The sequence below is a fragment of the Polypterus senegalus genome, chromosome 7 (genome assembly GCF_016835505.1).
Source record: "Polypterus senegalus isolate Bchr_013 chromosome 7, ASM1683550v1, whole genome shotgun sequence".
Classification (NCBI taxonomy): domain Eukaryota; kingdom Metazoa; phylum Chordata; class Cladistia; order Polypteriformes; family Polypteridae; genus Polypterus; species Polypterus senegalus.
The window spans coordinates 37,014,475-37,041,474 of NC_053160.1; the positions used below are offsets into that span (position 1 = coordinate 37,014,475).

Consider the following 27,000-nt stretch of genomic DNA (forward strand, 5'->3'; position numbering starts at 1 on the left):
TTCTTCATAGAAATCGCTTTCACTTGTTTGTGAGAAACCAAAACAAATTGAAAAGGTTGTCAAAATTTTGCAAACTGAAAATGCAACTGTATCTTTCTTAGAAATATAAAGCCTTTTTTTAAATACTGTTTTCTTAGAAATATAAAGCCCTTTTTTTAATACTGTCAATCGGGAATGGTGCAAAATAAGAAAACCTATTTCTTTGCAGACTTCTTTTGGTCATTTTTTTAAAGTTTGCAACCCTCTTTCTTCCTTGAATGTGGCCACCGCATTGCTTTCACATCACTTAAAGATACCTTTCCTTGAACTCTGCAGTTTTCTTTACAGCTTATTATTATTATTATTTTTTTTTTTTCAGCCCTCACTACTCTTACCTATACCTTTGAAACACCTTCTGCTACTACCACAGGTGACTTTTTTTTTTCTTTTTCTTTTTCAAAGGAACGATTTAGCTTGCAAAGTACTCCAGTCACTCTGCTTTAATGACAGGCATGGTTTTCCCTAGGCATGGTTTTGCTGCAGGGACCAGACTAGCTCAATGCAAACATATATTATATTTGCATGTTTCATCAAGACAGAACACAGCTGAGGTGAAGCAGAAAACTATAAATCTTCTGCAAATGTCCAAAGAAGGCAGTGGCATCTCTTGAGCTTCTGGCTGCATCTGCTGCAGCAGTCTGGCCTGCACACATTTTTGCTTACCTTATACTGTATATCGACACACTTGTCATATAATTGCTTTCTGCAAACATCAAAAGGAATGTTTTGTTTCTCAAGTTTGTCCACAGCAAAATTAATCCAGAGCAAGACAAAAATTCTCCTCCTGTATCTGTTGCTGGAAAGTATCCCATTAAGTGACCTATAATGCTGCAGTGTGAGTCTTTTACAATTAGTGTTGTTTGTTCCTTGTGGCTAACACCAGGTGTGCAATCCAAAATAAAGCATTAATATTCTGGCCTTGTTTGATGTCATTCACTCCATACTCAACTAATGATCTCACTTTGAATTTTTTTTTGCCAAAGTAGCTTGTGTGGGTGCTCGTGCCACTCTCAATATGTTCTGTATGCTGTTTTATAACAGGAATAGATTTGGAAAGAAGACCAGCCAAAAACTGGTTCCATTCTACCATTTCTGTTTTAACAGCTGAAATACACTGAATGTGCTGCCACTTTAAACTGCTATAGTCTTTTTGCTAACTTGGATTTTACATTAATTTGTTCGTCATCTGACCTTTCATAGCAGTTACAAGAAAAATGAATTAGAAAACACATTGTTTTAATCAAATATACAGTTTCAAATTATATTTGCCTATATCTTAAATTCTCTAGCATTAATTACTACCCATGCCCAGAATTAGTTGAATGTTACTCTAAGACTGTATAAAGTCATGTTTTTTTGAAATATAAATATTAACAGACATTTTGCCTGTGATTTTTCCCACTGGGTGGTGCAACTGGGCTGTACTGCCAACACTAAGCTTATGAAGACTGAAAGTAGCCAGGCGGCTTTCTGATCAAAATGATTGTATTTACACTACAGAGCAGTGCATGAGGGTTGCTACATGCAAAAGAGATTATCTGTCCCCATTTAGGTTGCGCGGTACACCAGTACATAAAAAGTACAGAAAAGCACAATTTTTAAAATGGTATGGTACCAGCATTTTGCTAATTCTGATGCTGGAAGTAAATGGTAGTTTTCAGGCACCTCGTGCTTAGTCATTTATAAGTGCAATCTGAAACCCAAAGGAGACCGTCTGCTGTTTGATGTTAATATATGTATTAAATCTAGATTGAATCACTAAGGGGTGCAAACCAGTCTTGGAGAATGTATATATGCAAACAAGCTGAACAGTTCAAAGGTGAGGCTCCTCTTGTGGATTTGCAGAGTGCGGCAAACAAGGGACCCATGCAATAGTGCACCAGAGCAGGGAGGTTTGCATGCACATAGGCTTAGGCATAGAAATAAGCATTACATAAGTTTCAAAAGCTTTTATTGGCAATTATATTCAGTTTATGCAAAGAGTCAATATTTGCAGTGTTGGCATTTCATTTTCAAGACCTCTGCAATTTGCCCTGGCATGCTGTCAATCAACTTCTGGGCCAAATCCTGACTAATGACAGCCCATTCTTGCATAATCAATGCTTGGAGCTTGTCAGAATTTGTGGGTTTTTATTTGTCAACCCGCCTCTTGAGGATTGATCACAAGTTGGGATTAATGTCTAGGGAGTTTCCTGGCCATGGACCCAAATTTCGATTTCCCCATCCCCCTCACCGCCAAGTTATCACTTTGGCCTTATGCCGTGGTGCTCCATAATGCTGGAAAAGGCATTGTTGGTCACCAAACTGTTCTTGGATAGTTGGGAGAAGTTGCTCTCGGAGGATGTTTTGGTATCATTCTTTATTCATGGCTGTGTTCTTAGGTAAAGTTGTGAGTGAGCCCCCTCACTTGGCTGAGGACAACCTGTCACAGGATGCTTTTACTGTTGGCATGACGCAGGACTGATGGTAGCACTCACCTTTTCTTCGCCATATAATATTTTTTCCAGATTCCCCAAACAATCGGAGAGTTGATTCATCAGTGAAAATGACTTTACCCTAGTCCTCAGCAGTCGAATCCCTATACGTTTTGCAGAATATCAGTCTGTCCCTGATGTTTCTTAGAGAGAAGTGGCTTCTTTGCTGCCTTTCTTGACACCAGGCCATCCTCCAAAAGTCTTTGCCTCACTGTGTCTGCAGATGTATTCACATCTGCCTGCTGCCATTCCTGATCAAGCGCTGCACTAGTGGTGCCCCGATCCCACAGCTGAATTAACTTTAGGAGACGGTCCTGGCGCTTGCTGGACTTTCTTGTGCACCTTGAAGCCTTCTTCACAACAATTAAACCTCTCTGTTGTATCACAATCAACATGACAGAGTTATCTCCAGCCTTGTCTTCGTCAACACTCTCATCTCTGTTAACGAGAGGAAATTATGTCGGCAGGGCTGAAATGCAGTGGAAATGGGTTTTGGGATCAAGTTCATTTTCATGGCAAAGAGGGACTTTGCAATTAATTGACATTCATCTGATCACTCGTCATAACATTCTGGAGTATATGCAAATTTCCAGCATGAAATTATTATCTTCCTATATATATTCTTATATACGCTACTGTCCAGGATTTTAAATCACCTGTAGTTTGAAAACCGTTTCACCTATTTACTTAAAATTTGGTACACATACACTACGTGACGTCTACTATCCACTTTTGGGGTGATGATTTTTATTACTCTCTTTTTATTTTATTGTAGAATCGACTCTTAGCAGCGTGCAGCAGGATGGCCGTGTGGCCCATGTATATGGACACCGTTCTCATTTCCTACCACCTTCGCTAGTCATCTTTGAGGCACATTGAAGATTTAAGTGCCAGCTTAAGTGAAAAATTAAAGAAAACATACTAAGTAATTGCAACACAAAAACTAACTTAATCAGTTTTAACGCGAAAAGATGCAGATGAAAGAAGATAAGCAGTGGTCTGCTAGGGTGGAGAAAAGAAGAGCTGCTCAGGAAGCAGCAAGCGCATGAACCTCTGAGCAAACGAATGCTAAATGTACAGAGAAAGAGTATGAAAACCGGGAATACTCAAGTCAAGTGTATTCACTGCACGTTATCATGCAGTACGCCGTTGCTGGTATAATATACACAAGGGACATTCAAAAGGTTTCCGCACTTTTTTTTAACTCTATTTATTAAGAACTTCAAAAACAAATGAGTACACTTTTCTACATAGTTTTCTTCATTTGCGATGCAATTTTCCCCGCGTTGTAACAACTTTTTAATGCCCAGTTACTACTACTCCTGACTTCACCGTTTCCAACGAAAATATAAAAGTGCAGAAACCTTTTGAATGTCCTTTATACGCACGATATTCCCCCCTCTCTTCAAACATACGTTCATGTAAACTTGCTGGATAGTCCAAAGAGCATGTCTTTCTTACTGATTTATGGAGTGTTACATACAAGGGTGGCACATGCTTTTATAGCAAGATAAGCTTGCATACAGGCTTGGGAAAAGATGCAGATGTAAGACTGGGAAGCTTATTATTTGCTTTGGAACCATTTTGGTACTGATATGGAGGTCCAAGAGCTGGTATTGATATACTGTACACCAATCCAACACTAGTCCTCATATGTATTTCATGTTATGGACAAAAATCTCAGTTAGATATTCACTAAAAACACACTGAATGGCCAAAGGTTAGAGAGAAAGTGGCCTGCTAATTGCAAGGGTTAGTATTTTATTTGAAACAAGCTGGAATTTCTCTTTTTAGAGAGCAGACCTCTCATTGGTTAAAAATCAGGAACTCTACCATTATTATTGGGGTTTATGTGACAATAAGTAAGATTTATTTTATTTAAAAGATCTATCGTGTGTAGCAGCATCTGGAAGAGAATCCCTAATGGGACAGTTACATAATAAGCAGTTCTGTGCATGCTTGCGTGTGGTATGTATGTGTTTATGTTAATACTGAGATATGTTTACCTATCTTTAAAGAACAGGAAACCACAAATTTGAGTTTTTGTCCAATCATGGCAAAGGCAGTCATTCAGCTAAATGATTTGCCCATTTCTCAATGTATTTTTTGAAATGCTTTTGGACGGGTAGCTATTATTTAAATAAACCTGTGTTCAGATTGTTCAGTATGCAATGGTCCTTTCAAGGTTCTAGGTAAAATATTTAAATGTCTCTTGGGTCAGAGTCAATGAGTCTGGGAAGAAGACTGTCCCTGAAACACGTAAAGATTTTAGGTGTTAATGAAATTGTACCTTACTGAGAGTGTGACCAGAACAGACAGGACACAAGGTAATAAAATATGTTGAATATTATTTGTGAGTACACAGTACACTGAGTTTTACTGAAAATATAATTTATCCAATTTTTTTTCTTTTTTCTTTTTACATGAACATAGAATTTACTTTTCCATTTTTACTTTATTTATTTTTGTATGCAGCACAAATGCCGTTTTATGATTGGGATCAGGCTAAATTGCTAATTGCATATGAATTTTTACTGTTGTTCTGTTTTAAAATAATGTTCTGTAAAGAAAAAATCATTGGAATCTTTACCTGTCTTGTGCAGACAGCATGTTTAACCATGTGACATGAATTGTGACTCAGTGTTCTCCCCAGAAATTTTTTCCAGCCGGGTAGCAAGAAAAAGTAGCCGGGTGGGGAGGGACGGGACGGGGAAATTTGGTGGTGGGGAAAATAAAATGTGCACTATTTTTATTAGTTAATTATTAATTATTTTCCAAAGTGCAATATGACTTCCTTTTTTAAGGTTTGACACTTGTGCTAGAATATTTTTATTAAATTTAAGAAGTGTCCAATTTTTAAATAACAATTGTTATGACATAAACTAAGAGGCACAAGTATTGTCGCTGTCAGGGAAAAAAGTAAAAACAATAAAAAAAAAATATAGGATACCTAATGAAGAAAAATTTTAAAATATTCTTCAAAGCCAACTTGCATATGCAGAAGGTGTCTTCAGTTAAATATTTATTCTTCTTTTCTTCCTAGAGGCCCAGTTGTCTGAAGCTTTCCCATAATCAAAGTCCCCAGGATCTCGGCCCTGCAAGGAGGTCACTCATCGTACACTGTCGTAGTGACTGTATTGCAAAGTCATTAGACAGCCATCTAGTGTCACTGACCATTTTCAGCTTAATCTGGTGAATGTTCAGAATATTTTGAATTTCCGTTAAACCTGCCATTCTAACTGAAGAATTTTGGAAGAAATGGAATAGCTGCCTTAAGATGTTCAGTTTTGTTAAATAAGGTACAGCAGCTGCTGCTTGGGCACTTGCAAGGGCCAATCGGTGGTTTTACAAAGTGGCAGTTGACCAAGAGTCCAGATGTTTTATCTCTAAGCAGTTTTGCCACACCTTTCTGTTTCCCAATCATAACAGTTGTTCCATTTGATCCTAGTCAGACTAGATTAGCAGTTTAAAAGCCTAGAGTGTCCATAGTCTCACTCAGTGTGTTGGTTATAGTCTCCGCTTTGCCATCAATCATATTACAGGTTGATACAAAACTAACTCTGACCTCTTTAGTGACCTGGCAAACATATTTAATGTAAATGATTAATTGTTTTACATCTGAGATATCTGTGGTTTCATCACACAGAATACTGAAAAACTTTTCTGTGTGTATATTTTTCAGGATGTTAGATTTTATTTCTGATGCTAAAACATCCCGCAGCTCTTGCATTATTCTTTCAGAGGTGTAATATGCATTTTTACCAACACTAAGATGTTGTAAAAAGGAACAACTTATTTCTTTACAGTGTTCCAACAGCCTTTCAAACAACATTGTATGCGGCAACACATTTTTTGCCAAACAAAGCATGGATCTTAAAGCTCCCACAAAGGCATCTCTCTGTAAGTTATTTAACACAGATACAGATTTTTCAGTTTGCTCTAGTACACGCTTTCCTAAAAGGTCAGCAGAAGACTCAATGTGTGTTTTACTTTTTTCTTGGTCCAGCAAGCTTTCTTTTCGAATTCTTGTGTATGGCATATTTACTCAAAGTAACCCCTCCTTGGGGGGTTTGTTTGAGTATTTCATGCAAAATGAGCACCACATAACATTTTCTTTGACCATTAGCCAATCAAAATCTTTACACCATTGTTTGTTTATGCCGGATAAGCGGTGGTTAGATCTATTAATTGGCAGAGTGTGTGCTGAAGAGACTTCCCCTGATGGACTCTGCAATGTCTTTGTCTGAAATTGCCACATGAGGAGTTTACGTTGCACCTTCATTAGTTTGTGACGTCTCTTTTCTGAAATAACTAAGCAGTGTTGTTTTCTGAACACTTCTTTTGCTCATGTTGGTAAAACGTTTGATAAAAATGTAAAGTACCTATGAATAAGACTTTAGAGTGGGAAAGGGAGAGCCTGTTGGATATTCAGTTCACACTTGCACTACGGCAGGTACGCATTCTCGACATTTCCACTTTAATCTCGACATTTCTACTTTATTCTCGCCGTTTATCTCGAGACTAAATTCAACATGTTGATTTTATTCTCGTAGTTTGTCATTAAAGTAGAACATGGTAAGCTAAACTTCATCTTAAAAATGTTTCATTTACTAGATTTTCTCAAACCCTGTCATAAGTTATGTAGCAACATGTCAACATGTCGACTTTATTCTTGTCATAAGCGTCAAGATTAAAGTGGAAATATCGAGAATAAAGTCAACATCTCGACTTTATTCTCGACATATAGTTTTTTTTTTCTTCACCATGTCCCTACTACGCTTCCATACAAAACCCTTTTTACACACAGAACACACCTAATGCTTAAACAACTGTGTGTATGTGTATATATACATATATATACATATACATACATACATACATACAGTTAGCCGGAGCGCCCAGCTAAAAGTCCCTAGGGAGAACACTGAAGAGTGATACAAATGCAGTGCAAGTTAAAAAATGCAAGGTGGAGAGTGTGAGGCAGGTATAACAGTCTATAATCTTGTGTAGTGTTCAGTAAAGTCAGGGAGAATGGAGAACTAAACCAAGAAACAAAACATATATACAGTGGAACCTCGGTTCACGACCATAATTCGTTCAAAAACTGAAGCAATTTCCCAAAAGGATTGTATGCAAATACAATTAATCCGTTCCAGATAGTACGAACTGTATGTAAATTTTTTTTTTAAAGATTAAGCACAAATATAGTAAATTACACCATACAATGCACAGTGTAATAGTAAACTAATGTAAAAACATTGAATAACACTGACACAAAACACCCAGGCTCCCTTCTCAGCTGCACGAGCAGGCTCGCTCTCTCTCTCTCTCTCTCTCTCTCTCTCAGCAGCACGCACTCTCCCCCTCTCTCAGCAGCACGCACCTTCCCTCTCTCTCTCTCTCTCTCTCTCAGAACAGAGAGTAACATTTGAAGACTCTTCACTTGCTTAGAAGCCATGGTTAACTGCAAAAGCACACGAAATACTGTACAGCACAAAGAGAACACAGGTAAAGCACGCACGTCTGACTGAGAACAATGAACAGGGAGCGGCTCAACATGTGCTTAAATACAGTAATCGGCACGTTTGAACCAGCATGCAGGCAGGCACGTTTGACCGAGAACAATGCAACACATGTGGAAATCATCGGCGTGCACAAACCGAAACGGAAACTGGCTTGTTCGTAAAAGGTAAAAGTTTGGCGAACTTTTTGGTCGTGAACCGAGTTGTACGTGTACAGAGACGTTTGTGAACCGAGGTTCCCCTGTATATATATATATATATATATATATATATATATATATATATATATATATATATATATATATATATATATAATATACCCGTGCTATATAGCGAGAAGTAGTGTGTTGAAGAAGCAATGAAAAAGAAAAGGAAACATTTTGAAAATAACGTAACATGATTGTCAATGTAATTGTTTTGTCACTGTTGTGAGTGATGAGTGTTGCTGTCATATATATATCCATCCATCCATCCATCATCTAACCCGCTGAATCCGAATAGGGTCACGGGGGTCTGCTGGAGCCAATCCCAGCCAACACAGGGCACAAGGCAGGAATCAATCCTGGGCAGGGTGCCAACCCACCGCAGGACACACACAAACACACCCACACACCAAGCACACACTAGGGCCAATTTTGAATTGCCAATCCACCTAACCTGCATGTCTTTGGATTGTGGGAGGAAACCGGAGCGCCCGGAGGAAACCCACGCAGACACGGGGAGAACATGCAAACTCCACGCAGGGAGGACCGGAAGCGAACCCAGGTCTCCTTACTGCGAGGCAGCAGCGCTACCACTGCACCACCGTGCCGCCCATACATATATATTTACACACACACACATAAACATATATATATATATATATATATATATATATATATACACATATATACACATACATATATACATACACACACATATATACACACACATATATATATATATATATACACACACACATATATAAACATATATATACATATACATACATATCTACATATATACACACACAGCTATTTCAGATCAGTGCAATACGCTGCTTGTTAAAACGGATAACTCCGCTCTTACGTGCAAGTCTGCGTGGATATTATGAACTATCGTATTTGTTCAAGTTCTATTTAAATTTTAAATAGAAGGAATTTTTATTTAGTCGACAGAAATATCTTTGGTAGGAATGGTAAAAACAGACAGGAATATTATTCGTGAATAAATCAACTCAAACCTTAAATAACTTAAAAGAACAAACATTCAAATTTCTTTACTCTTATGTAAATTTATATAAAAATAAACTTAGATTTTAAATATCCCAAAAGATTTTGCTCTCCATAAAAATATATCCTTTCAAAATTATACAAATTCAAATATGAACATGCTGCATAACAAAACCTGGAAATATAAATAAAATGTGTTCCTTTCAGCAATAACAAATCAAATCATTAAGTTGTCTTTGCTCATATGTCATTTTAGAGCTGGACGCCTGGCATCTTTTTTGGCAACAGGTTCGTTTATGTTTGGTGTGAGGTTCTGTGTTGTGGAGATTCTCAGGATGGATTGCAGGTGCTCATCAGTGAGGCGACTCCTGTGTGCTGTTTTGTTAGTCTTTATCACTGAGAAGAGCTTCTCACACAGATATGTGCTACCAAACATGCACAAGGTTCGAGCCGCATGTAGACGGACTTTTTTTGTTCTTCAAAGTCACCAAAGCGCCGTGCAAACTCAGTGCGCTCGGTTTATCAGCAAAGTGCGATTTGGGAACACCGTAGTGACGACTTGGTTTAACATTACTTGGCAACAGGGAAAGTTGCACTGGTGCATTTGTGTCTCCCATAAAAGCAACTTCACTTGAAATCACTTTGTGATTGTGCACGGTAAAACGTCCGCTGGTGTCAGATTCTTATTTAATTCTTCTGCTTTCTGTATCTTCTGCATTGCATTCAGGTCTTTCAGCCTCACTGATGAGCACCTGCAATCCATCCTGAGAATCTCCACAACACAGAACTCCCTGATGTTTTGTCTCATAGTGCCGTCTTAGATTAAATTCTGTAATTACAGCCACATTAGCTCCACAAATGAGACACACGGGTTCAGTAAACATATACTCAGCCTCCCATCGGTTTTAAAGGCTCTATTTTCAGAATCAACTTTTCTCTTCAGCATCGTGTGAGCTAGCTTCGCAATAACTTGCAGCATCATAAGCTAGACTTGATTAACGCGTAAGTGTTGGCAAGGCAGCTGAAGCGCTGCATTATGGGATCTGTAGTTTATTGTGTTACCAGCGCTTCATATACCCGGCCATTAATAACAATAATACAGTATATAAAATGATCTCGGGCGGATATAATTACGCCGGGCGGATGTGGCCCGCGCCCTTGAGTTTGACACATATGGACTAAATAGAACTTGAAAAGATATATTTTTCAAATGTGATCGCAATTCAGATAGAGTTGACGCGCACTACAGCCTGCATGCCTCAATAAGTCATCCTCCCTCGCTCTTACTTTTTACCGTTCATCTAATGAATACACTGAGTATGGCTTTACCAAAACAATCATTGATGGCGAATAAAGTATCCATTATTCGAGTATGTAGATCGGGATATATATATACATATATATATACCCGCGATCGCAGCGAGAAGTAGTGTGTTAAAAAGCTAGAAAAGAAAAGGGAACATTTTAAAAATAACGTAACATGACTGTCAATATACAGTATTTGTTTTGTGAGTGTTACTGAGTGTTGCTGTCATCAATGATTTGATTATCATTATTTCTTTCAATCAGGTTGTATTTGTAGGATGTGTTGTGTTCAAGTTACATTCCGTGTTTGTCAATCGTTGTAAAGATGACAGGTTTCATTCATCGATTCGTTTCTTACTGCATCAATAAACAGCTCGTCTTCTTCTTTATCCGAGACCTGACACACTGCATGCACGGGTTTTTTACACTGTCTTCCTTTAGCGGGACATTGACTTTTTCCACCGTGTGCTTTGTTTCCACAGTAGCAGCATTTATGAATATGCTTGTATGTATCAGACGCTTCATATTTTTTGCTGCCTTTTCAATTGTGTAATTCGGTTTTGTTCAGCTCTTTGGAACTGTTGCTTTTATCTGTGCACTGCGCCAGTTCACGTGAGCCTCGGTGTACATGCATCGAAGTTCCCAGTTGTGCTGGTGCCATCTCGTGCTATGTCCATGGCTGTATTTAATGTTACCTTAGTCCTGGCACTTAAAACTTTCTCTCGCAGTTTCGCTGAGTTTGTGCCAAACACCACGCTGACCATCTCATCTTCCTCTGCATAAGCACAGTCCTTAACCCGTGAATATTTAGTGGGAGTTTGCTATTGGATTGCCGCTGACGGACGGCCTTATATGGGCAGGCACTAAATTACAAACGCCAGCGGCAGCCTGTCTATGAACTTAATTTAAAGTGTAGGTTTACATCGTGCTTTGTTTCCGAAGTAGCAGAACTCATCAATATGGTTGTATATGTCACTCGCTCGCTTCTTATTGTTTCGCTGCCTTCTCAATTATATAATGCATGTTTTCTTCAGCGCTTTTGGAGGTCTTCCTGATTTTCTATGTACTGCGTGATTACGTGGGCGTGATGATGTCACACGAAACTCCCCCCACGGCGTTGAAGCTCATCTCCATTACAGTAAATGGAGAAAAACAGCTTCCAGTTATGACCATTACGCGTAGAATTTCGAAATGAAACCTGCCCAACTTTTGTAAGGAAGCTGTAAGGAATGAACCTGCCAAATTTCAGCCTTCCACCCACACGGGAAGTTGGAGAATTAGTGATGAGTCAGTGAGTGAGTGAGGGCTTTGCCTTTTATTAGTATAGATATATATATATATTTTGGTACCCGGCTGGGACGTCCAGGAGGACCGGAGGAGGGTTCGTGCCTCGTCCAGACCGCGAGGGGGCGTCCGCCCTGGTTATGTTGGGGGCTTTTGGGTGAAGGGCTTGGAAGCCCTGTAGGGACCCGTGGCCACCGCCAGGCGGCGCCCCAGTGCCTGAATATCCCGGGAGCCCAGCACTTCCGCCACACCAGGAAGTGCTGGGGGGAAGACGACAGGGAACACCCGGACTTCCGCCACACTGGGCTGTGGCTATGTAGGAATGCCGGGAAGCAGCTGGAGCCCATCCGGGTTCCTATTTAAGGGGCCGCCTCCCTCCAGTCATCGGCAGAAGTCGGGTGGAAGAGGACGGAGCTGGAGGGAGGACTAGAGGCGGCCAGGAGAAAGGCAGTGGAACTGTGTGGCCTGGACATTGGGGTAATCGGTGCTGGGTTTGTGAGTGCACGAACATTGTAAATATTGTAAATAAATGGGTGTGTTGGTTGAGAAATTGTTGTCCGTCTGTCTGTGTCCGGGCCAGCGTCCACAATATATATGTTCAATTTCTCATTAATGCAATTATCTAATCAACCAATCACATGGCAGTTGCTTCAATGCATTTAGGGGTGTGGTCCTGGTGAAGACAATCTCCTGAACTCCAAACTGAATGTCAGAATGGGAAAGAAAGGTGATTAAGCAATTTTGAGCGTGGCATGGTTGTTGGTGCCAGACGGGCCGGTCTGAGTATTTCACAATCTGCTCAGTTACTGGGATTTTCACGCACAACCATTTCTAAGGTTTAAAAAGAATGGTGTGAAAAGGGAAAAACATCCAGTATGCGGCCGTCCTGTGGGCGAAAATGCCTTGTTGATGCTAGAGGTCAGAGGAGAATGGGCCGACTGATTCAAGCTGATAGAAGAGCAACTTTGACAGAAATAACCACTCGTTACAACCGAGGTATGCAGCAAAGGATTTGTGAAGCCACAACACGCACAACCTTGAGACGGATGGGCTTCAACTGCAGAAGACCCCACCGGGTACCACTCATCTCCACTACAAATAGGAAAAAGAGGCTACAATTTGCACAAGCTCACCAAAATTGGACAGTTGAAGACTGGAAAAATGTTGCCTGGTCTGATGAGTCTCGATTTCTGTTGAGACATTCAAATGGTAGAGTCAGAATTTGGCGTAAACAGAATGAGAACATGGATCCATCATGCCTTGTTACCACTGTGCAGGCTGGTGGTGGTGGTGTAATGGTGTGGGGGATGTTTTCTTGGCACACTTTAGGCCCCTTTGGGCATCGTTTAAATGCCACGGGCTACCTGAGCATTGTTTCTGACCATGTCCATTCCTTCATGACCACCATGTACCCATCATCTGATGGCTACTTCCAGCAGGATAATGCACCATGTCACAAAGCTTGAATCATTTCAAATTGGTTTCTTGAACATGACAATGAGTTCACTGTACTAAAATGGCCCCCACAGTCACCAGATCTCAATCCAATAGAGCATCTTTGGTATGTGGTGGAACAGGAGCTTCGTGCCCTGGATGTGAATCCCACAATTCTCCATCAACTGCAAGATGCTATCCTATCAATATGGGCCAACATTTCTAAAGAATGCTTTCAGCACCTTGTTGAATCAATGCCACGTAGAATTAAGGCAGTTCTGAATGCGAAAGGGGGTCAAACACCGTATTAGTATGGTGTTCCTAATAATCCTTTAGGTGAGTGTATGTATGTATATATATATATATATTGGCTTGCTATGTACTTTACAAAAAGAGAGCTGCTGCCACACTATACAGACTGCGCTGAAGCTGAGGACATAGACATCACTTCCTGACGCCCTTTTTTCTGATATCTGACAGGCTGGTTTCACAAGACTTTTTTATTTTATCAGACATCCTCTTGCCCACCCACCTCCACATCCTCTTTGCTTGTGAACTGCCGCTTCGCTCCCATTATTAGCATTTACAGCCCCCTCTCACCAGCCCACCTCTCCATACTCCTTGCTACTGTATTAAGCTGCTACACCCCCGCTATTACCATGTACAGCCCGCTCTTGCAACCCCACCTCCCAATACTCTGCTTGTGAACTCTGCTACATCTCGTCGCTGCTATTTGATTTAGCAATATTTGCCCACCCGCCCGCTCGTCCCTTGCCATCTCTGCAGATCATTAGATCTGCCTGTGCCTGCAGATCTGCAGCTGTCATCTCACAATGTCATGCAAGTGGCAGCCGGGCACTCAAATAAATTAGCCGGGCGCTCCGCTAGGGAGAACACTGATTGTTTTGGTAGTATGATGCCTGCTTTACCAACTGTGATGGCAGTCATAACTATTGAAGTCCACCATGGTAACAGTAATAGGTGACAGACGACACAATGGACTTTCTTTATATGCTGACGATTACCTATATTGTGCGGCTTTGTAAAGAAAAGAAAAAAAAAAGTGTGAACATGACCTTAATGTTTCAGATTTGGGCTTAGAAGCTTTCTGTGCAGTTGTAGGGTCAGCTGAAAGCCTCATGGGCATATCACTACCATTTGTAAAGTACCTATATACAAAAGGGTGCCTCACCAAAGTAGCCAGAATAATGAGGGACTCCTCTTACCTCTTTTAAAGCCAGTTTAAGTGGTTAAGAAAATGAATGGGCCTGAGTTGTCTCAAAAAAAAGAGCAGAAAGACTGAGAAAGAGCTTTATTTTCCAGGTGATAAAAAGTAACAAATGGTCATCTTGCCAGGCATTCCTCTATTATTATTTGCATTTAACTGTTTTTATTATTTAATAATTATTTAACAGTTATTATACTTCTAATTCATATATGAGTTATACAATTACAGTTATTTTATTTTTGTAATGTGCACCTTTTAAAGTGCATTTTTAACATGTGCTTTCTAATTTTATTGCACAATACAGGCTGCTCACAAAGTGTCATTTCACTGTATAACCCTATATGTAAATATCTAACAAATAAAATCTAAATGCCTTCTAAGTCTAAATCTAAATCTTTCATCTCTTTACAAGTACTAAGGTAGACATAAAGAAACAACAATTTCATGAATTTATTGTATTAAAATTATGTTTCAGCATGAACATTTAAAGCAGTTGACTGCTCTTGAATACATAATTAACAGCCTTGTTAAAAACAGCCATACAGCTAGTATTTGAGCATAAAATCTTTGTTTTGGCATCACAGTAATAACTAACAGCAAAGTATATTTTGGTTGCCCAGGAGGGTTGTGTGACATTGACAAAAGAGTAAGTTAAAAAGAAAGATACAGAGATCTATGGAGGGTATCAGAATGCAGTGTTGGCTTGGGAAAAGAATTGGAAATATGAGGCATTTGTGGTCCTTGATTATGTTACTTGCCTTCCCCAGGCACTGTACTGTTAGTAATGTTTTGGATTAGTGTAGTATGTGTGCTAGTAATGGACTGGCCATATTCATTAATCTGTATTGTTCCTTACAATCAAACATTTGATGCATCATCCTCACCTAATAAATAAAAAGGTTAGTGCTGTCAAATTTGCCAAATAATATTTTGGGTTACATGTGTGATTCGGGGCATGGCTTGTACTTTTGTCCATGATTTTTATCCTTTATTATTAGGTGAATTAGAATATTGTGGTTATTGTAAAGAAATAACTTTAACTTTCAAAATACAAAAAAAGTTTAAAAAAAAAAAAAGAAAACAAATACAAATATATTCCTTATCAGTACACCCAGCGTTATTCAGTGACTTGGTTATTTTCTTGACTGCTTTCCCTGACTTGTGCTTTTTTAATCACCTTATCACAATATTGCTTCCAGTGTCCTTTTATTGTCATTGTGTAAATTAAGCCACGATTGTAACTCCCTACAAGCTGGACCTTCCATATAGAGATCTTTTTATTCTACTTTCAATTGAAACCCACTTACTGCACACAGGTGATCTCCATTTATATATGACTTCTAAAGCCAATTGACTATACTAAGTGATGATTTAGGTGTGTCATATTAAAGGGCTTTAATATTTATGTGATCAGTTGTTTTGTGTTTTATATTTATGATTAATTTAGACCAATTTGCTGAGATCTGTTTTTACTTTGACAGAACTCGGTGGTAGTGCTGCTGCCTCTCAGTTGTTCATGGGTTTGCAACCTTCGTTCTTCCCTGTTTGAAGAATGCATTGTGTAGTGAGAAAAGAGCTTGTTATCATTGTTGTATAACTGGATGCAAGACAGGACCTTCTGCAGGTAATGTGGCTACAAAATCGGATACTCAGTTAATCACTAGAGTGGGGTTGACTACTGTGTTTAGCTGTATGGGTGTCCCACTCTTGTTCCCTTGCCCCTCTGTAACTTCCACACCTTAAGTCCAGTTCCTGTGAGCCTGTCCTAATCTAAATGGGGTATACTATTGTTTTAGAACACTAGGTAAAATATGCTGAAAGTCCTATTTATTGTATACTGGCCTATGTATTATGCCATTCAAATTAAGTGTCACTCTTCCATGAACCTTCAGCCATATCTCACTACTGTGTCATTTTCAGTGCCATTTTAGGCATGCCCATTCTATTCCTAAATTCTGTGCAATCTGTACATTACCACACTATCTGTTTTGTTTGTAAACTTATTGCTTTCTCTTAATAAGTATTTAATTAAAATAGTCTTTTTATTCAAAAAAACTAACCATTAACAAAGATTCAGACATTGTCATTTAAATGTATGAATTCTATTTACAGATATTTGTCTTGTTTGTCTGGAGCATTAGAGCCATTTATGCAGGTGAAGACTGATCTAAAATAATTAGTAGAATTACTGTTTTTGGTAATTGATTGGGGCAACTTTACAGGTTATGTTAATTTCTGAATCAGTGCTAATTGCACAGGACTGCAGACTATCTGTAGCTAGTTAGGTGGGAGTCTGTCAAGTGAGAACCTCCTTTTAAATGCTTAATGATTGCTGTAGATTGTTAGTCAGTCTTCATCTATCTGTGCTTGTGTCGAGGAAAAAATGTGCTAGTAGTCATTATAACCCTGCACATTTTAAACCCCAAATTATAAAAGTATTTGCTGTTTGATTGTGCTAACATGTTCCTCAATTATTCTGCTGCTGTGTTTCAGTTTATTTATCAGAGACCTGTTTAGTAGGAGTGTACTGGTTAAATAAATGGCTTGGTTTTGCACTTCATCTGAAGTAAATACATATTAATTCCTTCAGAGCAAATTGCCTGTTCAATTTTTAATATTTGATGTTAATGTTTCTTACACCTTCAGTACGTTACTCTTTTAGACATGTTTTCCATTTGTTTCATCGTAGCTAGTTATTTATTTATTTTAAAGATATAAAATTCGACACCCAGCTGAATATAGAGCAAGGACTTAAACCACAGTAGAGCAATCAAGCAGAGGGGAGCAGCCTTATAAGACCTAGCATTTAGCATGACGCCCCTCCATTAAAGGGGATAAATAAAGTAAGACATTGGCCATGTTTATGGTGTTTCTTTTTTCACATGGCCTTTAGTCAAATTAGCTTACTTTAAAATCCTGAGCTCTAAGACAAGCAGGAGAAGGTGCACTCTGTTACAACCACTGCAGATTGAAACTAACTGAGTGGAACATCATCATCATTCCGAGAGATGGGAGTTAAATTGTGTTTTAAACTGTATCTAGCAGAAATGATCTGTGGCAGTCAGGATTTATAACAGTTACAGAGCTTATGGATTTCGGATCTTATTACTAGCAGAAGTGAAAATACTTGTATCTGAACCAAATGTAGTTTTTACGGTAAATTGTATAAAGCACTAGATACTTGCACAGTAACAAGACAGCGGTAAAGAATATAAATCTTTCTAGGTCCTTGGCAAATTAAAATCCTCCACAGGATTTACAATTGTACATAAAGCTACATTGTATTTTGTAGCCTTATCTATTGGTTCATTAAAACCCTTCTTGCTGGCATGCAAATAAATTACTGTAATTCATTAGGACTGTGTTAAAGTTGCAAATTAATTTACTTCATTAGATACACACAGTAAAATAATTTATTACTGACAATGAACAATTTCCATGGATTTGCAGTGAATCTGTGAATATAATTGTCAGCTGTAATTGCATTTTTGTTTGCTAGGCATCAATGTGCTGTTCTTTTTATATTTACTCAATTTGCTTTTCTAAATATTCAATTTACTTGTTTATACTCTTGTGTTATCTTTGCTCTTTCTTGAAATGGTTACAATAATTGTCCATGTGGAACAAGCTGTATACAAAAAGATTGATGGAATATGATTTCAGCCCAGGCAGTTCTGTCCACTATCTTGGAAGATGTGAGTTACCAGTGCACCACTGTGCTATTTCAATATTTTGAAATACCTGTTTTTTTTTTTTTTTTTTTACCATATTCCTCAGCTTTTGTTTAGTTTCTCGGAAGGAGCTGTGAGGGGTGATAGTTGACAAATCAGCAAAATAATTCTAGCGTTCTGCTTAAGGAAAACTGAAATTTAGAAAGCTTCATTTACAAATAATTTGTAACATAGTAAAAGGCAATTAAATTCAGAAAAAAAGTGTGATAAGCACTTTCATGGATTATCACATCCTTCAAAACACAATTTTTTTGAGAACGATTTAGCACTGAGTGAAAATATGATAAATATGATGTCAGCAGAAAATCTTAATTCAGCATTCTCTAATGTGACAAGTTCTCAGTCGCACCATTTTTCTATTTATGCCTTAACATGTTGTATATAATAAGAGTTTCTATGCAAACAATGGGCTGGCTTTATATTGCAAACACTTTTCATTACAGTTAGAATGGAATCGCCACCCCTTACTCCACATAACATTAATAAGAAGCCTTCTCCTCAGGCCAAACCTCTCTACTTAACAAAATCTAAGTTTTTTAAGCTAAGTCCAGTAAATTATCATGTGGAGCAAGTGAGTGTAAGGCAGGAACTCATCTTGGATTAGACACCACTCCTTTGCAAACCACAGTCCTGCATACACATTCTACCTGGATTGTCCCAAGGTTAGGGATGCCAGTTAACCACCATGAATAAGTTGATTGGCAAGTTTATGTTAGTTTAGTGTTTGTTGCCTGAGACTACCCTGGGACAGACCAGTCTCACCACCTCCGTTCAGGTTTGGTTCCTGCTTTGTGCCTGATAATACCAAAATAGACTGTAGCCCACAAAATGCTGCACCAAATTAAGTGGACTAGTTGATGGATTGAGGAATTATAATAACTGAATTAACTTGGAATCCTTAATTTTCTGGTAATTTACTAGAATCCTTAGCTACAGAAATCCTGTCTTTTTTATTTTAAATACTGCATGAAATATTAAGTATATATGTTTCTGATATAATGTATTGATGGGGAAACAAAATATATTACTCTATTTTCTATAATACCAAAATTTATTCATCAAAAATCTTGGCTGTTTTGTAAATTGGTAATTTGAGAAGAATTTGAGCCAAGCTGTTACTTCTGCAAACAATTGAACATCTAGAAGTCTTTACATCTTTGACACAGTTTTGCATATTTAGACAAGTTAATTAACTTGGTTGAACCCCACTTGAAATTATTAATTAGATAGCTTGAATCTTGTTGATTTTAAAATACAGCTGCACTACTGCCTGGCTATGGTTTTTTTTTTTTTTTTTAAAGAAAACTACTGTACTGTAATCAGGAAATAGGTGGTGACAGTCCAAAGTTATAGTTGCCTCTTGAATATACAAGGTAATTCTGCACCTCTGCCACATAATCCTTTAAAAAAGGTTAAGATAACTTAATTTGGTGTGGTTAGTGAGCAATGAATATATTCTTTCTCTGATTCAGCTGATGATGTTTATATATAGTGAGATGTTTCCTGCCTGAATTTTGTAAATTATAGGAGACAGAGAGGATTGTTTATCATAAACCGAATTATGAAATTTTTTATTGCTGTTACTGATAATTTACACTAGCACAAATGATGTGGAGTTGGTTCATTATAAACAATACCAGTACCCGTCCGCTATTTTATTAATTTACTGATTTACTTTTTTTATTGTTTCCTGTAGTGGCTGCAATAATATAGCTGGTACTGATTAACATATTAACAATATTAATTCCTCTTAAAAGGCAGCTTTCACAGTATCCACTTTATTGAGGGGAAAGGAAAGTTTTTATGTAATTTGTACTAATATAATAAATTCAGACAATACGCCCAGAGCCTCCCAGGAAGTTGTGCACAAACAATAGACACCACCACAGCTACCTCTAAAGCTGTGGTCTCAAATTCCAGTCCTGGAGGGCTGCAGTTGCTGCAGGTTTTCATTTTAACCTTTTCTTAATTGCTGACCAGTTTTGATGCTTATTAACTCTTTTTCATTTAATTTTAATAGACTTGTTTTTTAAGATTTGTTCCCCTGAATTTCTTCAGTGTTCCTCTGAATTGCTTCATTTCTTTCCTTAAATAGCACCTAAATGGAAATGAAAGCAGAAAACAGAATAACAGAAGGCCAACTAAGCTGGGACCTCAGACTCCAACCAATTTCGCTCCAACCAGTTGCTTAAATGGTGCAGAATCTTGTTGAAAATTAAACCCATTCTTTAATTGTGTCTTGTTGCTGCTTTTGCTGTGCATAGCATACATTTCTAAAATTGTTGATTTTCTCTTTTCTAAGAGCACTGTTTCTGAGTAGATCAACATTCCTGAGACTTTCATCTTTCTTTAAGATATTGTTTGAAGGACACAGTTTGCTGGTCATGTTTTGGCTCATTTTGTAGCTCATTATCGGCTGCTAATTAAGGAAAAAGAAACAATTAAGGGGTATGAATATTCAAGAGCAAGTCAATTAAAATGAATTCAAAAGAAGTTAATTAGCAGCAAAAACAGGTCATTAATTAAGAAAAGGTTTAGAATGAAAACCTGTAGCCACTGTGGCCATCCAGGACTGGAGTTTGAGACCACTGCCCTAAAGCATTGCAACCTTTAGTTATGCACTTGTCACTGTAGTGTTTTCAACCAATTACAGTGCATCCAGAAAGTATTCACAGTGCATCACTTATTCCACATTTTGTTATGTTACAGCCTTATTCCAAAATGGATTAAATTCATTTTTTCCTCAGAATTCTACACACAACACCCCATAATGACAATGTGAAAAAAGTTTACTCGAGGTTTTTTGCAGATTTATTAAAAATAAAAAAATTGAGAAAGCACAAGTACATGAGTATTCACAGCCTTTGTCATGAAGCTCAAAATTGAGCTCAGGTGCATCCTGTTTCTCCTGATCATCCTTGAAATGTTTCTGCAGTTTAATTGGAGTCCACCTGTGTTAAATTCAGTAGATTTGACATGATTTGGAAAGGCACACACACCTGTCTATATAAGGTCCCGCAGTTGACAGTTCATGTCAGAGCACAAACCATGCATGAAGTCAAAGGAATTGTCTCGAGGCACAAATCTGGGGAAGGTTACAGAAAAATGTCTGCTGCTTTGAAGGTCCCAATGATCACAGTGGCCTCCATCATCCATAAGTGGAAGAAGTTCGAGACCACCAGGACTCTTCCTAGAGCTGGCCGGCCATCTAAACTGAGCGATCGAGGGAGGTGACCAAGAACCCGATGGTCACTCTGTCAGAGCTCCAGAGGTCCTCTGTGGAGAGAGGAGAACCTTCCAGAAGGACAACCATCTCTGCAGCAATCCGCCAATCAGGCCTGTATGGTAGAGTGGCCAGACAGAAGCCACTCCTTAGTAAAAGGCACATGGCAGCTCGTCTGGAGTTTGCCAAAACGCACCTGAAGGACTCTCAGACCATGAGTTGCTGCCAAAGGTGCATCGACAAAGTATTGAGCAAAGGCTGTGAATGCTTATGTACAGTACATGTGATTTTTCTCAGTTTTTTTATTTTTAATAAATTTGCAAAAACCTCCAGTAAACATTTTTCACATTGTCATTATGGGGTGTTGTGTGTAGAATTCTGAGGAAGAAATGAATTTAATTCATTTTGGAATAAGGCTGTAACATAACAAAATATGGAAAAAGTGATGCGCTGTGAATACTTTCCGGATGCACTATATATTGAATCCCCATTCTTGCTGTAGCTGCTGTTTGTTACACCCAACATCTTTTTCAGTATATGCTCCCCAAATAAAACAATAAAGGACCTCCTTAATTTTGGAAACAAAATTTCAACTATTATATCGCAGCAATGCTAGAGAATAATGTTACGCCCTAAGGTGGGCTTTCAGTTAGGGTGAAGCTTTCTATATTTAAAATAAAGGAACATTTAGTTGTGATTTATTTCAGTTTAAATATGTTGCAAATATCATTTTTTGTTGGTTGTGGTTAATTTTCATTGTATGTTAGTATTTGCTGGTAAGATTAAAATGCATTTGGAACACTATGTTTTGCATCATTTATGTAACCCCTTTTTTCCCCCCATAGGTTTAAAGTACCACGACTCTTTGCTATTTTACTTTCTGACAGTTTCTTATAGAACTTAACCCTTGCATAAAGCTAGGGTCATTTGTAAATATTTTATAATGATAGATGCAGGAGAGCCATTCCTGATAAAGTAAATAAGTTTATTTATCTATATTCAAATTATAGCATTTATCATGTCAGTTAATTCTGTTTTGTAATTTTGTTTCTTAAACTTTTTTTACAATACAATCATTTCATAATACTCTAAGATGTGCTGTATAAAATGAAGTATAGACATATAATTCATGGGTGAACTGAGTTAACCACCAAGCTTTGCCAAGTAAATTTTATTGTGGTAGTTACTTTGTATTTAGTTAACATTGTATTTAGGTTTTGATGTACAGTATATTGTTGTAAATAAATTGACAAATTGGTTGTATCTTGCTGACTGGTCTGTATTAGTTAAGGGTACTTTTTGTGTTTGATATATGAACACAATCATTTTAAATATGACTATTTTTAGAATGTTTTAACTGTCAGTTTACCCCTCTCTCTATCCAACCATTTTTCTTTATATTTCCTAAACCCACTAATTCCTGTGTAGGACACATCATTTTAGGTCCAGATTGTTCATTTAGTTTTGCCACTTGCGGTGAAGGCCCTTTTTTAGCCACCTGTGATGGATTTTAAAAAAAACAAAACACTAAAATTGTAATACTTCTAGTCCAATACTGAACATGTTACAAAACAATAACAGCAAAAAGAGCAGTAACCGTTAGAAACTATATTAGAAAACTAAAGATAACCATACAATATTGAAGCAGAATTATTTCAGAAGGCTTGCCTTCTGCATTTCTGAGGTATTTGCATGATAACAAAATTAAGCTGTAATTGGTTTTTATCACGCATTCTTTACAGACGTCTCTGTAATTATGATACAGGTCTGATTCTCTGTTTACAGTGAATTGTGTGGATAAACCTTTCATGTAAACAGCCAGTATGATGGACACTTATGTGCAAATCACAAGCACTGAAGTAGAATATCACAAAATAAAGCCTGAGTCTGCAGCTGTTTAGCATGACTTTGCATTTCTGCTAAAGTGGTTTGAAAATGTACATGTCTGGAATGTGAATTAAAATTTAAAAATGGAGTGTCCACACTGTAACATTTATGACAATGAATTGTGGTAGGCAAACCTGAGAACTGGGGACACCCCCGCACAAACACTGGAGAGCCTACAAAATCCATACACTCTGCTTTGAGGCATCAGTGCTAATCTAACAAGCTCGGTAGCAGAAATACTCTAATTAAAGTTATTCATTTCATCCTTCTAACCTTGTTCACTTTTTCCTGATTAATTTTTGAGAATGGAAACATTTCTTCAAAATGCCGAATTATGATGATACCGAGAAAATGATCCCCATCAGTAACACAAACAGCAGCCTCATGTAAAAGATTGTGCTTATTCAGTGGCGGTAGCAGGAAGTGTTATATTTTGCAGCTGGTGCATTTGGCCTTGGTAGGTGTTGTTTTGCATTTTCCACATGTGCCACCTTCAGTCACCAGTTTTCCCATCCTTCCTTTAGTTTCAGGTTGTAGAGTTTCCTCTGTCTTTTTTTTCAGTTCTGTCTCTCTTCCCTCATTTTCAGTCTGTTGTAGCCCATCGTTGGCATATTCTGGCTCTCACAGATGAGGATCAGTAACGGGGCCAAATTGTTTCTTCGTCTTCAAATATGGAGACTTTGAAGGTGTTGCATGAAAACTTGCTATCTACCCCCACGCTTATAAATTTCACTTTTTTCTTTAAAGACTTACACCTTTATTTAAATCAAAAAAATGAAATCCCTAATAATTTTCATAGAGCGGACCGAGTTCCCGTTCCATAAATATTTGCAAGGGTTTAAAATATATGGATATTTAAAATTTTAAGTTGATTTCCTTTTACCCTGAAATCGATTGTGTGGGATTGGCAATAACTGGATATATTTATTTTAATAGTTGCAATGTAAGCTTTTTGTAGCATTTTTTTTGATGCATTAAACACGATTAATAATGTGTTTTAAGTACACACAGATCCCTACTAAAGTTTAAACCGTGCACACCTCCAATACAGGTTAAAAGGGGGAATAGAGCTTATTTTAACTGGAAAGAGAACAAGGCAGGACCCTACTCCAGAGGTGGCCCTGGTCCATTACAAGGCAAACTGATGCACAGACCCACATTCTTTTATACAGGACCAGTTTTTAGATATGAGATGAAAACTGGGAGAAAACCAATGTTGACATGGGAAGAATGTGCAAATGCCACACAGACAAGAGAGTGAACAGACCTCGACTCCCATATCGTGCCAGCTACACTAGACTGATAATAAATAAAAAAATGATTACTGTTTTTGTTAAGGTAAAGTTTTAAAGGGGATACCAAATAGTACTACTATAGCATTTATGCATCTTTGTTTTTATTCTTAGTATGCCTGGATGAACAGTTCTTATTTTTAATAAGCTTTTACTGATAAAGTTGTTTTTCCAGTTCTACCTTATTTCTGAATAGTTATTGTCCCTTAATGTAAAGCTTATTGCAATTAGAAACAAAATATACATGAGCTGAATTATGATTTATCATTCACAATTGATGACTTGGGTTCTAAATCTTCAAGAATTTATTCTGTTCAGGGTTTGGGCTTTCAGAATTTTTTAAAAGATGCATTAAGTTAATATCTATAACTGTATTATTGTGAACATGCATTATTAATAATTTTGCATTTCTCTAAACTTTGATTCTCCCTTTATGGTGTCTCAGTTTTGATCTATTGCGTATTTAACAGTACAGCTGTTAGAAACCAAAATGTCTTCAGTTATGAAGCTGGTTGGTGCTTAAACCTTTTTATTAATTATCAACCATTGTATTGTACTGAGTTAGAAATTGTCAATTTTAACTTTTGCCATTCATCAAACTGGATTTTTCATTATTCCATCCATCATTTTATCCATCTATATTAGTATCCCGCTCAGTCCAATGGAGGATTACATTAACACAATTCAGATAAAGTGTATAATATAATGCCAGAGTTATTGCTCATTGATGCTTCGGCTGCTTTCATGTCATGGATAAATATAACTTTGTTTATATTTTCTCCATTAAGTTATCCCAGTTTTTATGAAATGTTTATTGGTTTGAGCAAATACTGAAACAAAAGCTACTAATTATGAAGGAACAATTGAAAAAGTAGAGAAACTGAAAAACGTTCCTATGTGGAAAACATTCAGAAGCTCACCCTTTTTCATTCCCATTTTTGTTGAGGGGCACAGATAGCCAAGTCTTCTGATTGCAAACTCCTTAAGGTAGGAATCCAGACTAATCCTGAGTCCTTAAAATAAAGTCTCTTTGATTGCCTTCACTGTGTTTCTCTGCCACACTAATAAGACATAGTGGCTGGTGCTCTGCCAGATAATAAATCATTTCTGTCTGCCTTTCAGTACCATTGGACTGCAAGTTGGTAAAGCAGCTTTTCTAAAGCAATGGCTCCCATGATAAGAATGAAATTTCCATCTGCTGATCTTAAATGCAAATTTAAAAAGTGTTTTGAGTTATAGTGTTAATATGATTGTAGCGGAATGCGGCTTGCAGTCTGAATAGAAGTTAAAAGAAGCAAACTAATGGAACACATGAGTATTATTCTTCATTCAAAAATGTCATTAACAAAAAGCAAACACAGGTACATAGATGTGGATTATGTCAGCTTGTATTTGGCTACACCAAGTGCCTGGAAGCATATAGCAGTGAATATTCTTGATTTTATTGCTAAAGGATCGAGTGACTGTAATTACAAATTAGGAAGCTTAACTGACATGAGAAACCTCTACAATACTGCCGCAAAATGGCATTGCATGGTGTCATACAGTTGCACTACTGGTAACAAGTGTCAGGCTTGCAAGGGCACATGTTGGTTGTGATCAGCAATTTGGCATTCCTATGTTTCCAACTATATTTCTATCCGTGATTCCAGACTGTAGTCACAACACAAACACTAGTATACAGTTTAATTGGATCGATGGCTCTTTTGGGATTTACAACCAGAGTTTGCATAACAAGGCATCATAACTGGCAGCAGTGGGCAGTGAATTGGAAACCATCCTCATGTTGTTTTGTCTATCCCACTTAGTGTGGAAAACTACACATAGACTGTGAAATTATCATAGGTGAATTTGGAGCAGATGATGTGTACACTATGTTCACCTTAGGATATTTGTATTGTGACATCCCTTGCGACTCATTCCTATCATTCTGCAACAAGACACAACAAAATGAAACAGGTTAGATTTAGTGGCAGGTCCTTGTGTGTGCAAAAGTTGACAAACAGTGAGTGCTTAGCCAGAAATGAAATGGATAGAGTGCAAATGTCATTGGGAATCACCATGACTGGAAAGCTTTTGCACAGCTGCTTGGATTGTCAGGCAACATGGTATTTGGCTGTCAAAATTTTTTTGGAAATTTGTAGCTCTGCTGCGATGTCTTGAGGGAGTCTTATAATGTGATAGTCCCAGAGATTCCTAGTTATGTAAACTGGCATCCAAAAGGCAACAAGATACAGCAACTGCAGTTAAGTTTGGCATGCAGAGGCAAAATTCTACCATGTCTGCAAAAGCTTGAATTCACATATGTAATTGTTGCAAAGAGCCAGGAACTTCATCTACCTATTTGTTGTACCGAAAACCATATACAGT

The 27,000-nt window shown here is 37.8% G+C and overlaps 1 protein-coding gene across 2 annotated transcripts in view; it reads left to right on the top strand.

The window, feature by feature from the left end:
- Positions 1–27,000, top strand: part of parp8 (poly (ADP-ribose) polymerase family, member 8) — a 199,795-nt gene that overhangs the window by 38,331 nt on the left and 134,464 nt on the right. Inside the window, exon 1 of one of the 2 annotated variants that reach the window (XM_039758497.1) lies at positions 15,983–16,121. The exons of the other annotated variant lie outside the window; for it this stretch is intronic. Coding sequence (XP_039614431.1) covers positions 16,099–16,121 — 23 coding nt within the window. The 5' untranslated portion in view covers positions 15,983–16,098. Of the gene's footprint in view, positions 1–15,982; positions 16,122–27,000 lie in introns of those variants that run through there. 2 annotated transcript variants of the gene reach the window in all.